The sequence below is a fragment of the Camelus ferus genome, chromosome X, assembly GCF_009834535.1.
Source record: "Camelus ferus isolate YT-003-E chromosome X, BCGSAC_Cfer_1.0, whole genome shotgun sequence".
NCBI classification, from domain to species: Eukaryota; Metazoa; Chordata; class Mammalia; order Artiodactyla; family Camelidae; genus Camelus; species Camelus ferus.
This window is the reverse complement of record NC_045732.1, coordinates 69,200,886-69,222,816: the sequence shown is the minus strand read 5'-3', so window position 1 is coordinate 69,222,816 and position 21,931 is coordinate 69,200,886. Positions and strand designations below refer to the sequence as shown.

Below are 21,931 nucleotides of genomic sequence, written 5' to 3'. Positions count from 1 at the left end.
AGGGAGTTGGAGACCTGGAGAGAAGGAAAGCCACAGGCGAGAACACAGGAGGCCAGGGGGCTGGCAGGCTGATCGAAGAGCTGCCCGCAGCCCAGGTGGCTCCCACATGAAAAGAACTTGTTTTGGAGACCACAAAAAAGATAAGATGCATCCTTTAAAGGAACTCTTAAACAAGCCAATGAACCATTCCATGAAAATAGTGGTAGACTGATATTACCACTGCCACCAGAGAGCCAAGGCCTGTGATTGGAGGTTGAGTTCCATGAGGACCTCTTCCATTAAAAGGGAGGAATGATGGGTGGATGGAAGGGAGGGAGGAAATAGGTAGAGTGGCCTCCACCTAAAAGACTGGCATTTGAAGCTGAAGTAGAGAGGAGGAATGAAATGAGTTGAAAGAATTATCCCTTGGAGGATATCATAACGACCACTCATTGAAGACTTACCAACATCAATCCATCAGCTGTTTTAAGTGCTATACATTCATCATCCCATTTATCCTCCCCACATTCTTACGATGTTATTTCCCCATTTCACGGATGAGGAAAGAGATATTCAGAGAGATTGTCTTCTGCAAGGTCCCACGACTAGTAAATTGCAGATTTGGGATTAGAGTCCAAGCCTGACTGGCTGCGAGGAGTGGGGTCTTCACCATCACACTCCCCATTTCTAAAGTTACTGTGCTGTCAGGGATGGGGCCACGGGGATTGAGGGTCATTGCAGTTGGAGAGGTGAGTCCTGCTGGCTGGGCCAGCAAAGCCACCCTCCACATACAGGCCCCCCTGCTCCAGAACCATCAAGTGGTGTTCAGGTGACATCATTGCCTTGTTTTTATTCATGTTTGGGGAACTGGCACAGCACACTTCTTGGTGGAGAGAGGGAGTAGTTGAGCTCTGGCCCTTTCAAGTAGATACAAATGAGAATTCAGGCTTCTTTGAGAGTGAGGCCTGTCATGAAACGTCTCTTTCGGGTTTGAGTTAAGTTGGATCCAACTTCTCATTTTCCCTGAATCTGTGAAGAGCTTTTCTCCAAGCCGATTTTGGCTAACCACCAGAGGCAGCACAGCCTGGGACGCCCCTCTACCCCACCCTGTACCCCAACTGGGAAGGTAAGGCTCTCAGACAACAGAGGTGGGAAGAAGAGAAAAAGAATTTCTAACTGCCCATGATTTAGGCTCTGTGCCTTGTTCCCTTCATTTCTTGGAGAGTAGCATGTCTCAGAGGGGAAAGACAATAAGTCCTTGAGATCACCTGTCTCTAGGCAGGTGAGTGAACGCCTACATCATTCCAGACCAGGAAGTGTGAGTAACATTCAAGTAAGAAGATTCCTCACCCTCTCCTGTCACCTGTATCAGCCCCCGGTAGTCTGGAAGTCATTCCTAGTGCCCAAGCAGCTCCCTCCTGGGGACGCAGAAATCCGTGTTCCTTTAGATCCAAGCCAGTAAGACACTCATTAACCTCAGCTAAGTGCCAGGCCTTTGTTGCCACACCACTCCCTGCCAAAGGAGGGCCACTCCATTTTCCTCCTCTAGTCCTCTGCCCTCCGTCTGCCACAGGCAGCAGCGGCCCGGGGCTCCAACCGCAGCCCTACCCCTGGCCATCTCCTGCAGGCCTCGGCGCCCACGTCAGCTCCTTCAGGCGCTGGCCATCCCCTCTCACCCAGACCTGCGCCTTCCCAGCAGTGGCCCCAAGCCTTCACGCCTCTCTCCTCTCCTCTGCAGGAGGCCCCTCTGAGGACAAGCTCCTGGCTGGTGACCAGATTGTGGCTATTAATGAGGAGGACGTGAGTGAAGCCCCCAGGGAGAGGTTCATAGACCTCATCAGGTAATAGAGGCCTCTTGGGCCTTGGCAAGAGCTGAACACGGCCCCCTCCCCGGCCCACCAGTGGCATAGCTATGGCTGCCACAGCCTTCCCTGGCTCTCACAGGAGCCCTCCCAGGAAGAGCAGCCCTAACCAGGGCTCCTGGCTATCCAGGACTTCCGGGGCCCAGGGCCCTGGCTTAGCCTTGTCCAGGGGTGTGAGCAGACACGAAGAAACAGCCTCCTGCCAGAGCTCACCTCACCTCCCTCCACCCAGTTGCTCCCTTCCCCCAAGCCCCTTGATTTTTGACTTACTGTGCAGTGGGACACACCAAGTGACCAATGAGGGCCAAACAAGCCATTAAAAGGACATTGTGAGATAAGCACAATGTGAGCAAGACATGGTTTCCTGCCTCCCCACCCTACTCCAAAAAAACCCACAAGGAGATGAAAATCCAAACCCCTGGCCAGCGGGTTGAGGAGGGGAACCTGCCATTGTGGATTTTGCTTACAGTGTGACCCCTTAGTGCCCTCTCCAGATGGGGGCAGGTGACAGAAAGGAGTCTTAGGAGGACCACTGCCAAATGTCTGTGAGAGTAATCACACTGACTTCCCCCCCACTTACCCCTGCACACATCATGCCACCATATACCACCCACCTCCACACACCATGCCCACCACATACCACATGCAAACACACACCACGCACTACAAGGATGCCCACACCCACATGTGCCACATGCTCACACACACATGCATACTCTGTATACACTCCTACACCCCCCACTCCCACCACAGACACACGCACGTACCACCCACACTCCCCCTTGCATAGACGTGAGGATGAGGAATGAGAGGATAGAGATGATGACTCTAAATCCCATGGGTTAACAACCTCAGTTTGAAGGACCTTGGCTATTTCCCCTCAAACGGCACCATGTGCTTTTTTGTTCTCCCAAAGCCCACCTGCCTCCAGAGCCCCTCCCTCTCCGTCGAAGGCAGACTTCACGCTCTGCGTCTGGAGTGACGTCCTCTCGCTAACTCTGGACGGGTTTGCAGTGCTTCCTCCCAAAGTCCATAGCCCTCTTTCCTCGATGTGCTCCGCATCCAGTTCAATATCCTGGAACGTGTCTGGTCCCTGATGACCTTTAATTTGTCTCTCCTCCAAGTTCAGTTTGTCCATTGAATTCCCACCTCTCCATCCTTCACCCTTCATGCTGCACCACCACACCAACACAAGGTGAGTTCTTTCAACCCCATCAGAGCACGTTGAGTTTCTTTCAGCCTGACCTCTCAGAAGTCTTCACTTTGCTTCTAGTGGATATCTTTGCACCCCAGAACAAGGTCATCCAGTTTTGTGAGGGAGTCCAGAGCACCTTCAGGGTCAAGGCAGGGCTCACTCGTTTGATAACCTCAGGGGCTAGCAGATCATCCATTCACTCATTCAGTGAATATTCATTATATCAAGTGCATCAGGCATTGTTCTAGGCACTGGGTATACAGCAGTGAATAAGACAGACAAAAATACTTGCCTGTTGGAGTTTACATTCTAGCGGAAGGAGGCACAGCATGAGCAATTAACATGCTAAATAAGTAATTGTACAATATACTAGAAGTCGAGGAATGTTATGAAAGACTAGAAGGCTGGATCAGGAATGCTGGGCACAGGGGTACAGAGTGCAACTTTAAATAGCATGGCCAGTGTCGGCCTCAATGAGAAGGTGACATTTCAAGAAAGACTTGAAGAAAGGAAGAGTGTTGGAGAGAAGGCCAGAAGAGCCAGTGCAAAGGCCCTAAGGCAGGACTGTGGCTGGCATGTATGGGGAACAGGGGAGAAGCCAGCATGTGGAATAAGTTAAGGAAGGGGGAGAAGGTAGTTACTGGGAGGACTTTGGCTTTGTTCTACATGACATGGAGAGACGTGGCAGGGGCTGGAGCATAGGAGTCACATAATCCAATTTACACTAGGCCCCTACCCTGTGCAAGGATTTTCCATGGGGTTTTCCTTGGAACACAACTTCCTTCTCCTGGGAGCTTCCCTACAGCTCATCCATCCCCGGACTCTGCCTCGTTGAATATGGGAAATGTTTCAAGTCCTTGAGCAGGGGGCCTTGGCCCTTCTTGAATACCCAGAATCAAGGGCATCTTGACTCTGCTTTCTGAACACCTTTGTTCATAGAAACATTTGAAAAAAGGCCAGCAAAGAGAAGGGAAGCTCCTTCAAGGCAAACTCTTTCCATTTCTTTTAATTCTTTTAAAGGATTATGTATTCCTGGGAGAGAATTTTCATACCTCATAGCCTGTTGGATCATTGGTGTAATTCTTGTCTGAAGAGTTTAAAATTCTTCATCCTTCTGAATGTTTGCTATCTGGAGAGTCTTGGCTCCCATCTGTTGCTCCCTGGCTCTCATTTTTTTGGTCCTTCAATTAAAACAAATCTGCTGAGTATGAGTCATGATGACCAAATGACCTCCTTTGGGTTTTTCCTTTGAATTTCTCCTCTTGCTTAAATACCAAATTGCCAATAATCATGGTACACAGTTCCCAGGACTCTGACTGTGCACCCTTTGAGTTCCATAATTCAGGTCTTTAGTTTGCCTGGAGAATTTTTTAGCCTACCGATAAAATCACTCCTAGGGTTTGAGAATTTCTACAGAGAGAATGTAAGGAGGAGTATAAACAGAAGACCTGCAAAATGACAACCCCAGAGATCACGGTAATACCGGCTTCAGATGCCTGTGTAAACCTATATAGATGGTGGATGTCAGCCGCTAAGAACGATGGGAGGCGAGGCAGCCATGCAGATATTTAGATTGCCCTCTATCCTAATCCATATACCTGAATGCAGCCCAGGGGAAAATTCTGGTGTTGCTTCTTGTGCTAGACGAATACCCAGTGCATGATACACTACTCTCCTGTTCCCTCTTCTCTCTGTAGGAACGCTAAGGAATTCATCGTTCTTACAGTTCTGCACACTCATCAGGTGAGTGAGCCTCTTTGCCATCTGCCTTTCCTCCTGACTGAGACAAGAGTCACCTCATACTGGAAAGTGACAGTGATGGGAAAGGGGGAGGGGAGAGACTAGGACTGACATTGTTGTGAGCCAAGGATTTAGGAGTGAACTTCAAAGCATTGTCTATGCTCACGTCCCAGACTCGAGGATTTTGAAGGGCTACACAGTGCTGTGTTCTGCCTGGTGCTGTCTGCTTTGCCCCACTTAAGCTGCCTGCTGCCCCAGTTCTAGGCATATTTTCTACCTCTTTTCTGCTGTGCCCTATCGGAATTTACCTATCCAGTGTCCAACTCCCATTAAAACCTTGCAGATGGTGGATACTAATCTTATTCATTCATCCATCCAGGGTTGTACTAAACGCCCCACAATGTATGAGACACAGCACAGTATGTGGGGGATTTACTATAAAGTTGCTGGGGAGGTCCAGTTGGACAAATGGCTTCACTTTTGTCCTAGTTCAGTCACTAACTGATTAGGTGACCTTGGGTGAGTCAGTTCCCTTTCCTGAACCTGTTTCCTCATCAGTAAATTGAGGGATTTAGATGAGCACAGTGTTTCCCAAACTTGCCTGATCATAATAGTCACCAAGACTGTTTATTAAAAGTGAAAACACCTGGGCCCTTCTCCTCAAAAGTTGGGTTCAGAAGGCACAGTGTCCATTACTAGGTTAGATCCTTATAGTAATCTTAACTCAAATGCACAAACTCAGATACAAAACTTCAACATGCAAAACTCAGAGCCCTCCTTCCACTTCCAGCCTAGTTGTTTCTTCCCAGTGTCCCCAGAACTCCCATGAACCCCAGCACTGATGTCCCACCCCATCCCATAGCCACAGGAGAGGTCACAACTATTAGGGGTAGAGGACATGAAATCAGGGGAGGCTTCACAGAGGAAGCTGCCCCTGAGCTGTAAAAGATGGGACAGGATTTCCTAGACAGAGATGGAGGGATTTTCCAGAGAAGGATGACATCTCTGCAAAACCAGGGGCAGTGCACAGATGCAAGGTATGGGCTCATGAGTTAGGGGGACGGGATTCAAATCAAACTTTGGCATTAACTACCTCTTCCCACGGCCCCCAGCCCTCTTCTGTGTCAGCGTGAATATCACATACAGACACACACATACACACATGTACACATGCACTCTCATACGTGTTCCCTAGCATTTAGGTCTTTCTCAATTGCAATTCTCCTCTGTCTCTGGAAATGCAAGCCCTGCCCCTCAGTGGGTGTTACCAATAGGCCCCTCCCTCCCCATCTTACTGCGCGTGTGCAGTTGCCTAGTGGGCAGAGCCATCAGTCCCCACTCCCCAATCTCCTGCCATGAAAATGGCCAGTTCTCCCCTAAAATGATGCTTGTTGTGTGGTTGGAATTTATCTCTCTGATCAGAAACCCATTGTGGGTTACTTTGTTAGTCAGGTCTCCTCAAATGTCACTTTCTTATAGACACTTTTCTGGACTGTTCTTTCTAAGATAGCATCTACCTGTCACTATCTCCTGATACTGCTTAATTTTCCCAGCAGAGCTGAAATATTACATTGTTTAACTTTTTATTTTGAAATAATTGTAGAATCACAGGAAGTTGCAAGGCGAGTACAAGGACAGCCCTGTGTACCCTTTACCCTGTTTCCCCCAGTGGTTACATGTACATAACTACAATATCATATCAGAACTGGAACACTGACATCAATACAATGTGTGCCTATGATTCAGTGTCAGTCTATCACATGTGCGTGTTCATGTATCAACACAGTCAAGATACTGGACAGTTCTATCACTGAAAGGACCCCTCATGTTGCCCTTTTATGGCCACATCCACCTACTCCCCTCCCCAGTCCCTGTCAACCACTAATCTGTTCTCCATGTCTGTCATCATCATTTCAAGAATTTTATAAAAATGAAATCATAGAGTATATAACCTTTGGGCTTGACTTTTCCTCACTCAGCCCAATGCCCTTGAGATTCATCCAAGCCATTGCTTGTATCAATAGTTAGCTCCTTTTTATCTCTGAGTAGTATTCCATGGTATAGATGTACCACTGTTTAGTCATCTACCCATTGAAGGACATCTGGGCTGTTTCCAGACTTTGGCTAGTACAAATAACGCTGCTACAAACATTTGTGTACAGGGTGGTTTTTTTTTTTTTTTGAGCATAAGTTTTCATTTCTCAGGGACCAATGCCCTAGAGTGTGATTGTTCAGTCATATATTAAATTATGTTTAGTTTATTAAGAAACTACCAGACTATTTTCCAGAGTGGCTGTACTATGTTCATTCCCATGGAATATTATATGTATTTATTGTCTATCTCCCTCATTACAATGTCAGCTCCATGAGGGTAGAGACTGTGTTTTGTTCAATGCTGTATCCCCAGTACCTGGAATGTCACTTGGCTTAGAATAAGTGCTTGATAAGTATTTGTTGAAGTAATGAAGGAAACCCAACTATCAGCCATTGCAGCAACCTAAACTAAATTAAACTCAACTCAACTATCCAAACTTAGGTGCGGAATGAAGAGCCTAATACTCCCCCTGTGTCTGTCCCAACTCTCATCCCAATGACCCCAACACCCCTTGGCCGCCCACTTCTAATGGGGGCCCCCCGTTGCCCCAAGCCATGGCCTCTTTGCTGTGGCCAGACTGTTTTCCTTCCCCTCCTTGTACGTTTCTTAGTTCTTACCGCCCTACAGAATTCCGTCCTCATCCCAGCCCACATCTTTTCTAATACATAGCTGTTTCCTTGAAGACCTGGCTTGAGACTCATAGCTTCCAAACCCCTTTGCCTGACTAACCTCAATGAGAGTTTCGAATTCATTCATTTGTTCATCATTTATTGAATGCCTACTATTCTAGTCACTCTTTCAGGCTGGGAATATAGGAGTGCACAGGACAGACATGGTTCCTGCCCTCAGAGAGCTTGCTTTCCAGTTCTTGGCCTTGTGCTCTCTAAATCCTAGAAACAGAAAAGTGGGTGAGCACATGTACACAGGAACGATAGTCAAAACATTTAGCAGCCGTCCCGGAGGGGCCTTCCAATCGGAATGTAAACCAGCCACAGGCACAGGAGCAGAGTCTTGGAGGCCTCCTAACTGTGCCAGGTGTTAACCTTTTAGTTGATCATTTGTAAAGAGGTCCCAGGGGAGAAGTCAGATGGCGCCCAGGAAACTTAGGGCATTGGGTACTTACCAATCAGTGAGAAAGAATCCGTCAATATTTTACAACAGGGATGGCCATACCAGTGCATCCCGCCCAGATGTCAGCCTTGTATACGTGTAGAGTCCATCCTCATTATTCACAGATTCCATATTTGCAAATTCACCCACTCCCTAAAATTTCTTTGTTAACTCCAAAATCAGTACGGACAGTGCTTTCCTGGTCATTTGCTGACATGTGCAGAACACGAAAAGTTTGAGACTCTCAATGTACACGTTCCTGGTCAAACAAGGTCAAACAAGAGGTCAAAGAAGATGATGCTCTGTCTCCTTGTTGTAGCTGTTACACAGAGGCGTTTAGAGGATGGAGATGGTAGGGGACAGTGTGATGTAGTGCAGGAAGCTCCAGGTCTGGGGACAGTTGGATGGGGTTTGAATCCTAACTCTGATACCTGTTAGTGGGGCAGCTTCCGGCAAATCACTTAACACTTCACAACCTCATTTTCTTCTGGTGAAATAAAGAAAATCGAATCTACCAGGATGAGTTGTTTTCAGAATTTAAGATTATAATTTATGTGAGATACATACACACACACATTTCCCCTAGGAACAACTATTCAGTATTCATTTGTTCAGTGTTCGAGGTGACCTTATAGACCATACAAATGAGAATAACAAAAATTACCTGAGACAATCTCTCTCACGCTAGAGTGAAAGCTTCTTGAAGCCCCCCAGCGTGTGTTCACTGTTATAGCCCCTACATCACAGAACATGTTACTACGTTCACAGTAGGCACTTGGCATCTCATAAGCGCATGGAGACTGCTTCTTCTTACCAAAATCTCATCATGTTCAAGCTTGACAGTCTACCAGAAGACAATCTCTTGATAGATCCAGGATGTGGCTAAAGAATCTGTATTTTCAACAAGAGCCACAAGTAATTCTGAGGCTCTGTAAAATTTGGGAAACGTTGGACCAATCTCTAAAGCTTCTGCTGCTCCTACATTCCATGGCTGATAATGGTCTAATACCCTGGTTCTCTACCCTGGCTGTATATGAGAACCTCCTGAGAGGCTCTTAAACATATTGATCCTTGGGCTCTAGCCCTGACCAATTGAATTAGAAGCTCTGGGGATGGAACCCAGGTATTGGTCTTTGGAAAAGGCTCCACAAATAATTCTGATATGTAGCCAAGGTACATAGTCTAATATGTAGTCTCTTTCAGATGGCATTTTCCTTTTAAAGGAGTGACTCTTACCAAGGCAGACCACTGGGGAGTATTTTGGGCAGTCATAGGGACCCCCAAATCATACTGCATATACAGCCATTTATTAAGTCTATATCTATTTAACAGTGTTCTTTAATCTTTGAGTGACCAACTATTCCCCATGACTGACTGAATATGTATGAATCTTGGTACCCTTAGACCTCGGCACCTCATATATACTCAATGAATACTTTAAAATAGATGAAGTACTGGTGTGTGACCTAGAATAGTCCTGGTAAAGCAAGCAGACAGTCCAGGCAAATGAAATCGTAGTTTTCTGGTTCTGAAAATTTAGCCTGTATCCAAAGAGTCTCTGTCCCCTCTTCTTGGAGCCACCTTCCCAGAAAAAAAAAAAAAAAAACGCCATTATGCTGAGAACCACTGCAGAATAACTAGTTTTCCACAGAGCTCCTAGAGGATAGTGCTTGGCAGATGGTAGGTCCTTGAACGCTATTTGCTGAATTGATGAACTAATTTGATATTAATCCTAGCAATCAACTACTCTATTCTATTCTGTGCCCACTCTGTGCTTGGTGCTAAGAGGATACATAGTCCTATAAAATGTCACCTCTTCTTTTACACCCTGGTTGGGGAGATGAGCGCTGGTGGTGTGGATTCACAAAGAGTATTACAGGAAATCCAGGGAGGGAAATGGTGGAGTTGGGGAAGGATTCAGGACCAAGGTAGAATTTGAGCTGGGTTTTAAAGATGACATTTAGCTGAGCAAAAGGGACACTGGGGCCCCAAAGTGTGAGGATGGTGAAGAGATAGCATGAGGTACGTGCAGAAGTGGGCAGAAACCCCATGTGTCCAGGGAGTTGTGCACAGAACCACCCGACCAGGTGATAGATGGGAAGTGACGGTTATGTGTGGCTTGCAGGGGGCCTTAGAAGCGAGGGAGAGGACTGTTCCCATCTAGGCAGTCCTGAGTGTAGGAAAGAAGACCCCTACTAGGTCCTTTATCAGTGGGCCCATGAAACCAGGATGGCCCTCCATTGTCCCAGGCGCCCACAGTGGTTGCTATGGGGATTGCTTATAAGTAGGCTCAGGTGTCAAAGAAAATGCAGCAGAAGGGAAAATCAGGAGGCTGTCAAAGCTTCAGGAACCTGAGCTCCAGCTTCTTAAAATCCTTTCACGATGATCAAAGTGAGGCCCTATCATGCACTAAAATGTTTGGCCATATACCTGTCTTTGGCCAAGATATAAGTGAACACAACCCTGAAATCTGTACTAATAAAGCCACCAAATTAAAAAATGGTCAAAGAATTACCAGCTGCTGAATTCAGTCCTGAGGGAGAAGGCAGGCACTCTCTTCTATCGCTTATTCCACAGAGCTGCTGGCTTCATATTTACTTCAAGGGACTTACAATAGCCCCGGAGGTACTTAGCAATTCTAGTCCCGTGTTTCAAGCCAAAATTCATTTTCGCCAGAAAGGGTGCCTGTTGCAAAATGAGACTCCCAGCTGCTTGGAGGAAAAATGGGGTCAGTCAAGAGCTCAGATGTCCCAGCTTTAAGGTACTCAATTACTCTAGACTTAGTGGGTTAGGACATTTTCAACAATATATAAATTCCTGGGCCCTACCCTCTCAGAGATTCTTTTGTAAGTCTGTTGTGGGCCTAGAAGTCTGGGTTTTAACAAGCACTTCTCAGTGATTCTTATCATCAGGCAAGTTTTAGGAAAAGTGAGTGAGTGTGCGCTAATGAGTTAGTGCAGAAATCTGCAAACTTCTTCTGTAAAGGCCCATGTAGGAAATATTTTAGGTGGTGTAGGCCATGCGTGGTAGCACAAAAGCAGCCATAGGCAATACATAAGAGAATGGCTGTGTTCCAATAAAGCTTTATTGAGAAAAACAGGTAGTGATCAGGAGCTGGTCCACACAGGTCCATAGTTTGCTGGCCCCTAAAGTGTGTTCATTACTCTTTCCTGGTACCACATTTGAATTTTGAGCAGGGCCTTCCTGATTCTCCATACTTAATTCAAATGAGTGATCTGGTATTAAAAACTTCAGGCCCCATAGTTGCGCTTTGAAGATGCTCTGGAACAGGGCAACCTTTGTGAGCCCCTGGTGTCATACGGCAAGGCAGGAGTCACCAGTGTAGAAGCGTAAGGCTAGACATGACTCTGTGACATGTAGCAGAGACCAGCTGGCAATGAGTGAGTCACCATCAGTGATCGAGGCTGAAGACTGAAAATAAGATGGAGTCTTAGAAACCAACAGGACAAGGGTCAATGAGGAATGAGGCACAAACAAGCTGAAAATAGCTGTACAACAGAGACTGGAAATGACTATGATCCCTGAAAATACTGGCAATTCCACTTTGTCTTTGCTGATTTTACCCTTATAAAAATCTGATTTTTTTTGTAGTGGTATCTATAGGACAGGATCTAAGCTTTGGTAGGGATCACAAGGAGGCCATTCCCCTCTCCATAGGTGAATCCATAAAAGGTTACCAGTTAGGGTTCTTCATGTGTTCAAATCCAGTAGGACCAAGGTAGAACCAGACCAGTGGCTGAAAGACCAGGAATGGATTTATAGCTTCAGTCTGCTGTGGGGAGTGATGGCTAATCCAAGACTCAAGAAAATCTGGGTTCTGGCTTTGGCTCCGCTACCCAATTATTTTGATACTTTGAGTAAACCATATCCTCTTCCCAGACTTCTGTTTCCCATGTGAAAATGAAGGGTGGACTCCATACCCATTCAGGTTTCTAAAGATGCCTCATTCCACACTTTGCATTGGGGCATTCTATGACAAATGATCACAGAGAAAAGAGAGGGTAGTTGTCAGGTAGAAGAAACATTTCACCTACCTTGAGTCTGGAACCTCGGGTGGAAATGTGACTCCTGTGGAGATGGAGTCAAGCAGAGCTGCCTGGACACAGCTACAGATCTTCTACCTTGCCCCTTCCCTTTGCTCCTGCTGCAGCCCACAGCCCCTGCCCACTGAGCACCAAGCTGTGCAACACACAAAGGCATTTCTTGGTTCCCATGAACAATCAATACTGTAATCACTTTCTGCAATGATCTCCAGCCCTGGATTTCGTTGTGCTATATTGTCTGCTGCCAACAAACTGTCCCTGTGGCTCAGGATGAGAAGTCTAAGGTTCCTTTAGCTCAGAAGTTCCCAACCTTAGGTGCATTTTGAAATCACCAGAAGCTGAAAAGGATACCCATACCTAGGCACCATCCCCAAGAATTTGATATCATTGGTCTGGCGTGGGGACTGGGCATTAGGGGTTTTTTTAAAGCTCCTCCCTATGGTGTTTCTGCCATGTAGCCAGGACTGAGACCCACTGCCTGAGGTTCTGCTGGACTCAAGTTGAATAGGTGGCTTTCTGCAATCTACCCTCTGTGGGGAATGAGATTATTGACTCCGGAAGAGGACACAGCAGGGACCAGGGCCCAAGAGCTAATGGGGATGTTTGTTTGTGTGTCTTTATCTTAGGACCCTGCCCTCCTGTGGCTGATCTGGTAAATGAATCTCAACTGCTGCGTTAATGGCAGAAAAGAGCTTAATGTATTGCCTTCCCAGCTGTCAGGGACCCTTCAGGGCCTTTACACAAAGGAGTTCTTGATTGTAGGGCTCGCAAGCTCCATGGCAAGGCTGGTAGGGGAGGTGGTTTGAAGGAGCCCCAGGGCTGATTCCCCCCAAGTCTTCCTCATCTCAGTGAATGGCCTCTCCATTCTGCCCATGGACTCCTCTCTTTTTCTCACCTCCCACTACCAATCCGTCAACATAGTGTCTTGGTTCTATCTTCAGAACATATCCAGAGTCCACTTGCTTGTCATCATCATGCCATGATTACCACCCTGGCCAAGCCTCCATCATATTTTAACTGTATTCCTATAGTAGACTCTGAACTGGTCTCCCTCTACTGTCCATCACCCTTCTGCACTATTTTTCCACACAGCAGCCAGAGGCATCCTTTTTAAACGCAAGTCCGACCCTGTCTGCTCAAAACTCTCCAGTTGAGTAAAATCCTAAGTTCTCGCCACGGCTTACAAGGCCCTACGTGACCCAGCCCTCCGCTGCCTCTCCAAGCACGACCTCTCCAGCTCCCTGATACGTCATTCTGCTCTGGCCCTTCTGGGCTTCCTGGCTATCCCTCGTGCACTCCAATTCTGCTCCCACCTCAGAGACTATTGCTCTTTCTGCCTCGAAGGCTGTTTCTTCAGATATACTCATGGCTATCTCTCTCTCACTTCCTTCAGGTCTCTACTTCAATGTCACCTCCTTGGAGAGATCTTCCCTGACCATCTTACCGCTCCCACCCTCACTGGCTCATTCTCTGGTGAACTCCCTTACCCTGCTCAATTTGTCCTCATAGTCCTGATTTGCTGCCTAAAAGAGAATGATGTGTTTATTCTGTCTGTCCCTGCTCAGATGGGTGCTCCTTGAAGCCAGGGAGTTTTGTCCATCTTGTTCACTGCTGGATCCCTCATCACCTAGAACAGTGCCTGTCACAGAGTGGACCCTCCCTAAATTTGTCACATGAATATATAAATACCCCAAGACATGAGAGTGCCCCTCACCAAGACTCCTGCCTGTCCTCAAATCCAAGGCATACCCAGAAAAGATTTCATTTCCAGCACTTGCTAACTATGTGTCCTGCTGAATTTGTGGGAGTTTTCAACAACTAGAGAACCTAGCTGATTCTTTGGGCATTTCCTACAGAATTGGATGAACAAAGTGGTGGAAAACCCAGGACTAGAAAGCCAAGACACCTGGGTAAAATCCCTAATGTCTCTATTCCCAAATAGTGTAGAAATTGTGGAGAAATCCTTTTGGAGTGCTAGGCCTCCTCTCTCCCACATCTAAAATAATATTTCCTGTGAGCCTTCTTCCTAGGGACAGGGCATATCTGAAATGAATAAGATTATTTCTGTAAATCCTTTGAGATGCTCATATTCAGATGTAATAAAAAACTACCATTTAGGTAGAGCTCACATTAAGGAAACCAAATATATAAAACTTCACTGTATGTTATTACAAAGAATTTTTGTAAAGTCCCCTAGGCCTAGAGCATTAATAATAGGATTCAATTTATCCAGATTCAATTCATGCCCAGCTTACTCAGAACATACCAGTCATCTAAAGAAGTACTTGGTACATTGCCTTGCACCTAGTAGGGAATCAATACTGATTTATTGACTTATTGGTCAGTAAGGCAAAGTGTACCTGGACTGAGACATCTTAACTCCCATGTGGCAAAGGTCAGGTTTTTCCCAGGGATGGAGAACTCACCAGCCCTCTCTGTTCTTTTTCCAGTCCCCTAAATCTGCCTTCATCAGTGCCGCCAAGAAGGCCAAGCTGAGATCCAATCCTGTGAAGGTCCGATTTTCCGAGCAGGTGGCAGTTGGAGAAACAGATGCAGTAAGTGCAGCTTCAACTTCCTCCCCTCGGCCCTTGGCCAGAATCAGCCTGGCCGACAAGATCTTGCTCTGGGCCAGTTGCTTCTCTGTTGCTCCTTAGAGTGGACAGCACTACAGAGGGTTTGGATGGGGGAGGACCTTGGGGCTCTAAGTGGGTAGTGAGTGAGGGGTGTATGGCATCCAGAGAAGCAGACTGGGTATCAATTCACTTATAAGCCTCCCGGTGCTTAGAGGAATTTCCATCTCTAGTGCAGTAGGTTACACTCAGAACAAGTGCTTCGTAAACATCTTTTGGCTACTTGATAGAAGCAGGAAGGAAGTAGTGGTTTTCTGAAGATCTAGTGAAATTGAGCTCTCTTCATGTTGAAGTGATCCCGCAACTCCACATCTTGACTGAAGACGACTGTGCAGTGAAGGGTGAAGCAGCCTGGGGGAAATGATATAGACTCTCATTAAGTCACAGATCTTTTATTAGGCACCTGCTGTGTTCCCAGCACTGCAAGGGATGCAAAATAAATACCTATTTCCTGCCTTTGGGTTTATCTCTCAGTGATTTTGGGAGGGCAAGTGGTTCAGATGGAGACAGTATAGAATCCACGGATGGTATGGTTTTGAGGAGCAGGGGATGTTTGACAGCCCACACCACATCGCTGCCAATCTAGTGGGGGAGGGTGTCATGGGCAGCCTGCTGTCTTACTGCTTTGTGGGGTTTACATGAATTGAGCTGTCTTCTCCAGGTGAGCAAATGAGAAACAGTGGGTGGGGAGCAGGAAGACGTGTATTCAGCAGCCATGAATGATAACTCAGAGTCCTCTAGGAATCCGCAGAAGTTGGTGATGTCCCACGGAGGTGGGGTGAGATGAGGCTCTCAGAGCTAAGAGGCGCTGGTGAGCTTTTGGCTGCCACAGGCTGGGCTTTCAGGAGGCCTGTGGCATTTCTGTACTGAGGCATAGCTGCAGTGGGGAGAAGCTAGGAGGCCCAGCCTGAGTGGGGAAATCAGCAGGGGGCAGGCAGTTGTATAGTTCTTCGAGGCAGAGCCACTCAGAGAAAGGGATGGAGAGAGGACACAAGTGTCTTCTGTCTCCATTTCTTTGACTCTCACCTCCCCCCAAACTCCACCTAGGCCCCTCTTCATCCCTGTTCGAGGAAGGCTGTGAAGCCCAAGGGACAACTGGGCCCCACTGGCTAAGCCGTCGGAATGATGGGTGGCTGGGCTCCATGTCAGTGCCAGCAGAAGAGGTTACAGAGAAGCCGGGGCAGGTGAGCGGAGAGGAAAGGAAGCAGTGTGGAGTCCTTGCAGATCAGAGTGAAGCTGACTTTGAGATCCAAGTCATTAAGGAGATGTTTGCATCCTGAGCCCTTGAAAACCCAGAGGAAATGAGACCTGAATTTGGAGAGTACAGATAGGTGCAACCTATCCCATCCCAGTGTCCAAGAGTAACCCACCAAGGCCAGGCCACCCAGTGAAGAACTCCCTGGCCTCCTCTCCCTTCCTTTCCTCCCCCCTTGTTTCTCCCCTCCCTCCCTTTCCCTTCCACTCTCCGTTCCCCACCATCACCTTCCTCCACCATGACTCCCCTCTCCATAGGTCACATCTAGCCACAGGCAGAATCAAGCCCCCACTGCAGAATAGTCTGAACAGAAATGCCCCAGGATAGCTAGAACCCAGCCAGGGCAACTCTTGTCTCGCTCCCGGAACAGGCCACCAGGCATGGTGGGAGGGTCATGTCTAGGAGAGAGATGGGCGCCAACCTTCCCAGTCTAGCTGTACTCAGGAAATAACCTGATGTCACCATAGCGATCCTGCACCCCCTACCACCACCACCAGAGTGGACCATCACAGCCTCACCATTGGTCGGGACCCGAGGGAGTCCAGGCCCAGGTGACTCTGGGCTACCCTATCACCCTTTTCTCTTCATGTTCCTGGGCTTTATTAAGCAGCCACGGCAAAAATAAATCCCGTGGGCGTTCCTTGCCAACTCTATTTTTAAGCAAAATCAATTAAGTAATTATCTGAGTCCAGCCCAGTGTGCTAAAAAACCCAGCCACTGCTGAGCAGCATCAGCCTGGGAATCCAGGGCCCCTGGCAGGATCAGGGAGAGAACCAGGGAGTCACTTTTCCAACTTTAGGGCCCATCACTCCCCACTGTGGCTTGACTCCATCAGGAAAGGACCTGATGTCACAATAGTAGCCCTCCAACCCCACCCCAACCCGACCCATGGTGTTTTGTATGTTGTTTTCATACTTTGTCCGTGATGGACCCTAGATCTGAACTGTTCTCTTCTGGCCTTTCTAATAGTCCAGACCTGTCATCTCCTTTAAAATCAAAATCAAATTCACCTCATCAAGGAAACCTTAACTATCTTATATCCATTGGTTTGTTTTGGTTTTATTGTTGTTCTCTGGTGGATGTGTGTGTGTGTGTGTGTGTGTGTGTGCGCGCACACCAGGTCACTACAAGAGTCCAGGGCTAAACCTCGGTCCTCTGCTCTTGCTGTAGCCCTCCTGGGGCTTAGTATAGTGCTGGGCAGGCAGCAGAGGCTCCGTGAATTCAGGAATCTGGTCATCTTATGCAGCTTTTCCGTTCCTATGGAACTGATGATGTTGGCCCAAGGAAATGGTTAGATTCTCCTAAGGAGTCTAACCATTCAAGTAAGCACATATTAAGCACCTACTGCTCATATATTCAGCAGCCATTTATTGAGCACCACCTGTGTGCCTCTGCTCAATGTCAGGACTACAAAGATTGAAGAGGACATGGTCATTGTGCTCAGAGTTCACCATTTGATTGTGAAAGGCAAACATTCTTCAAGAATCTAAGAGCACTTAGGTGTGTGTAAGTTGTTAGGGGAACAGGTGGGAACACCAGGTCCAAGTACCTGATGATATTGGACAGGCTCTACAGAATTCATATTTAAGCTGGGTTTTGAAGGATGAGTAGGAGTTTGCCAGGGAGCAGAAGAGGGAGGCAGAGGGAATAGTCTTTATTTCATGAATATTTATTGAGAACCTAACATATCCCACTCTATAGACAGAGAAACGCCTGGCCAGGGAATCTTTTGTTAAGGAGTTATCAGGTGTTCAAAAATGGGCTTTGCCAGTGGTTCTCAACCAGGGTCAGTACTGCCCACTCTTAGAGAGCTTTGGGGTACGTCTGAGGGTGTTTGGGGTCATCCCAACAATTTGGTGTGCTGTTGGCATTGAGTGTCTCAGAGTCAGAAATGCTAAATGTCCTGCGGGGAGTGAGGCTGTCCCTGAATGATGAGTTGTTAGAGGCCTGGAGGCATGAAAGAGCAGTGTGGGTACCTGGAATGAATGGTAAGACATGACTCCAAAGAAGTAGGCAGGGGCCAGGTCAGAGAGGACCTAGAATGCCGTGAGGGAGGGGGAATGGCAGAGCAAAAGCATGGACAGTGAAGTGATATTGAAGTGTGAAGGGCCTGGTGGAAAGGAAGGAGTCAGGAGATAAGAACAAGTAAGTGAGGCGGGCTCCTAAGACATCCCATCAGCCCTTCAGTGTGTGATGGTCCCTATGGGCCAAGCCCCACTCTGAGCTGAGGAGCTTTGAGCCCCAGTAGAATGTGGGCATGACATTGAATGATGGGTGAGCTTTTGATATGGCCCAGTGTCTTCTGGGAGAATTTGGTTCTGGTGTCCATGTAACTTTATCGTTGATTGGTTCTCTCCTCTGTCTCTTTGTCCTTTCTCTTCCTTTCCACGCCCCTTCTCTGGCTTCCCTCATCCTTCTAAATGAGCCCCCCTCCTTGTCCTCTCCCTGATGGTTCACAGAAAATGATGAAGAAAGAAGCTCTTCTCCTCATTCCCAACGTTCTGAAGGTGTTCTTAGAAAATGGGCAGATCAAGTCGTTCACATTTGATGGCCGGACCACTGTTAAGGTACATACGGAGTCTCCTCTCCCAGGTCAGCGCTGTCCTCTCCAGAGCACACAGAGCTGCTAGTCCCCGGGTTCCTCTGAGTTTGCGCAGAGCCACTCACTGCCAGAGCAAGATGGCCTTGGCCTTTGAGCTCCTGCTGCTGGGAGCAGCAGGTTGCAAAGACACATAGTCCTCAGATGATTGTGGTTGTGGAAAGTTGCATGCCCAACTGTGTACATGTGCATGACTAAGCGTGTATGTGTGTGTGCATGCATGTGTGCACACATCTACTGATGAACTGCTTTGTGTTCGTGTTATACTGCGAGCTTCAAGATTCTTAGGAGCTAAGAAATGTGAAGATCATTAAGCCATTTCTAAAGCAAAAGTGATTTATATTGATACAATAACACCTACGCAAGTTTACACACAGAAATCAACAAACAATCTCTCGGGAGATTAGCTTAGCCATGCCTTGCTTTTTAAATAACAACTAGATCTTAAGCACTGAACCAAGATTTGAAAAGTCCAACAGTCCCTTTGGCTATTCCTTTCACAGTAAGAGCAGTTACCGAGCTGTGAGAGCAGTTACCGAGCTGTGATTCTTAACGGCTCAGCCAGGCATCTAGGAGTTGTAGTTATTCCCTTCATCCTAAGGAGGAGAGGTGATGATACAATTAGCGCCCAGGTTCTACTCTGCTCTGGGACAGAAATATCTGCTCCTGCTTTTTCTGGATTCTCTCCAGAAAGAGAATGCCATCCTCAGAATGAATGTTTCCATGCAATCAATGCTGCCCAGAAAAACCCACCTTGGCCCACAGGTGTTCTGAGGTACCCCTCTTGGAGCCAAGACAGCCCTATAATTAAAGAAAGCCCTGGGGGGAGGGGGAGGGAGTATAGCTCAGTGGTATGGTAAGCTTAGCATAGCATGGATGAGGTCCTAAGTCCAAACCTGAGCACCCTACTTAAAAAGAAAAAAATCCCTGGGCCAGGAAACTTTCCCTAAGAGGAGTTATCAGGTATTCAGAATTGGCCTTGCTGGTGGTTCTCAGCCAGGGTTGGCATTGCCCCCTCCCAGGTGGTTTTTGGGGATGTCTGAGGGTATTTGTGGTCATCCTGGGGTTTGGCATGCTCCTGGCATTTAGTATCTCAGGATCAATGATGCTAAGTATCCTGCAAGGAGTGGGACAGTCCCTGACTGATGAAGAATTGTTCTGCCCAAAGTGCCAGGTGCACCCGAATTGCAAAACACTGGGCCTAACCCGTGTTGACTGAAGTGAGCATTTCTTTGGAAGACTGAGGCCGGGATGGGTCTCCCAGGGGACCCAGGAGCAAAAAACACTCCTTAGGGTGCCCCAGGATGGTCTCTTGATTATTGAAGGTTTCTGTCTATGAGAGGGACATTGAAACTAGGCCACCCGGGGGTGTCCAAGTGCCCCTCCTCCAGATGTGGGTATCTCTCTGTGTCAGCACCCTCCTTTGGGTTACTTCATGGGCCAGTGTGTCTGTTGTAGACCTGTCTCCACACCGGAGCACTTATTCCTCTCTTTCCCCTTGGAGGCTTCTCTGAGCATCCTCTTAACTCACGACATCACTACCATTGGTCCTTCCGGGTAGCCCCAGCCGTCCAGGACAGCAGTGTCCCTTGGCTTGTGGTCTTACCCTGACTTTAGGGAGGGTGCACTAGCTCTTCATTGGAACTTGGACAGGCTGCCAAGCCACTTGTCCCAGAGGTACCTGGGTGAATTGACAGCCTGGCACGGGGGCTGTTACACTTGTAACACCAGTTGGCAATCACCGGCTTGGCCATCCACAGTCCCAACACAGCCGAACTGCAAAGAAAACCTCATTTGTCCCTGCCAGACTCCAGCAACACTGGCGCCTCTGTGACTACTTGGTTAATACAAAGAGATACTCTTAAGTACCCACCAGTTTCAAGCCTAACATTTAAATAGCTAAACGGCTTTCAATGTTCAGTGAGGGGCTTGTTTGGCAATTCCTGGCTGGAAGGGAGCTTTGCATTCCCAAGCCTGCTTCTTTCCGGCCTTCGAGGGTGGGGACTGAGCGATCCTGGCTCCACAAACACACGCTAGAAGCTGGTGTATGCCGAAGTCACAGCAAATAGATGGCAGAAGTCTCAAAACACATGTGGGCAGCAGCCCCCACGGAGACATTTCCAGACACCCTAATATTAAAAGTAGGGCAGCAGAGCAGACGGAGCGCAGAAGTAGTCAGATTCATGACTGTACACAAAACACGTGACATTGTTCCTCTGCACAGATACATTTTTCAAGTTGCTAAATCGATCATCTCAAAAAGCCAGCTACAATCCAAAAGGAATGTTTTGCCAGTAACTCCAGTCATTTGATTTAGACTGTGAATCCAGAAATCATCTACTTTTTAATCATGTAATTGTGGCTTAGGCTTTCGTTGATTCCTAAGTAAAGAGTTGACAAACCAGAGCGAACATTCTGACTTATGTGAGAAGGTGAGGGAAAAACCATCACAGTGCCTGGCACTTAGTACCCACTTGGGAAAGAAATTTGTTGCATGGAAGGAGAGAGAAGGGCAAGGAAGGCCATGACCTTCTTTTGCCATATGCCTGGCCAGGCCAAGTTCAGAAACACCTCCCTTCACCCTCTGTACCTTTGGTGTTCCCCAGAGCCTTGGCCTCTGACCAGCACACAGGGGTCACTCTCATTCTGGAGCACGGTGCCTGGGCCACCACAAAGGCCAGTGTCTGTCCGGCCCACTTTCCAAGCCTCAGCCTTCTCCCCAGGACTGTCTTTCTCCATGTTCAGTCCCCCTCTCCCGTGTTTGGTGCTTAGACTATCTTAGAGCTGGAACAGAGCTCTCTCTCAAGGCTCTTTTATCTTCTACAGGATGTGATGGTGACATTACAGGACCGTCTTTCCCTGAGGTACATTGAGCACTTTGCTCTTGTCCTTGAGTATGCCGGACCAGAACAGAACCACAAGTTCCTGCTTCTCCAGGACAAGCAGCCCCTGGCTTATGTAAGTAACTCTTTTGTCCTGGCTTGATGGTTTTGCAGGTGGCCCTAGTAAAGGAGAGGCTGCCAGGCACTCTCTTTCTGCGCAATTCATCATGACATGCTCAGTCAGCTCCCAGAAGTCACAGTTCTCAATCGAGGTCTGTACTACCCACCTGCAGAAGCTGTTTAACAGTGTCTCTTGTGACTTAAAAAGGCTGTGAAGGTTGTTCGTCTCAGCAGTCACTCGTTGGGAAAGAGTCGGGTGGCGATTCACTGTGCAGAATGTTGAGTTGGAGAGCGGTGTTAAGTCCACTGTCTCCTAGAAGCCCTGCCTACTAGAATTTTCTGCCTCTGAGAGGAAACCTGCCCTTCAGGTGAAGGCTATAATATAGAAGGGTCAGCGAGTGGAGTCTAGTGAGACCCTTGAGACTAGGACACATGTAGGCTGGGAATGGGCTGAGTGGAG

At 47.7% G+C, this 21,931-nt stretch overlaps 1 protein-coding gene across 15 annotated transcripts in view; it reads left to right on the top strand.

Annotated features, from left to right (window-relative positions):
* Positions 1–21,931, top strand: part of FRMPD3 (FERM and PDZ domain containing 3) — a 121,958-nt gene that overhangs the window by 67,180 nt on the left and 32,847 nt on the right. For 5 of the 15 annotated variants that reach the window (XM_032474864.1, XM_032474878.1, XM_032474862.1 and 2 more), the window contains 6 exons: positions 1,718–1,820; positions 2,971–3,036; positions 4,734–4,779; positions 14,496–14,600; positions 18,390–18,497; positions 21,356–21,487. In XM_032474864.1, the coding sequence (XP_032330755.1) occupies positions 1,718–1,820; positions 2,971–3,036; positions 4,734–4,779; positions 14,496–14,600; positions 18,390–18,497; positions 21,356–21,487 (560 nt within the window). Of the gene's footprint in view, positions 1–1,717; positions 1,821–2,757; positions 3,037–4,733; positions 4,780–14,495; positions 14,601–15,722; positions 15,860–18,389; positions 18,498–21,355; positions 21,488–21,931 lie in introns of all 15 variants that reach the window. The other 10 variants (XM_032474869.1, XM_032474868.1, XM_032474867.1 and 7 more) reach the window with 7 other exon arrangements.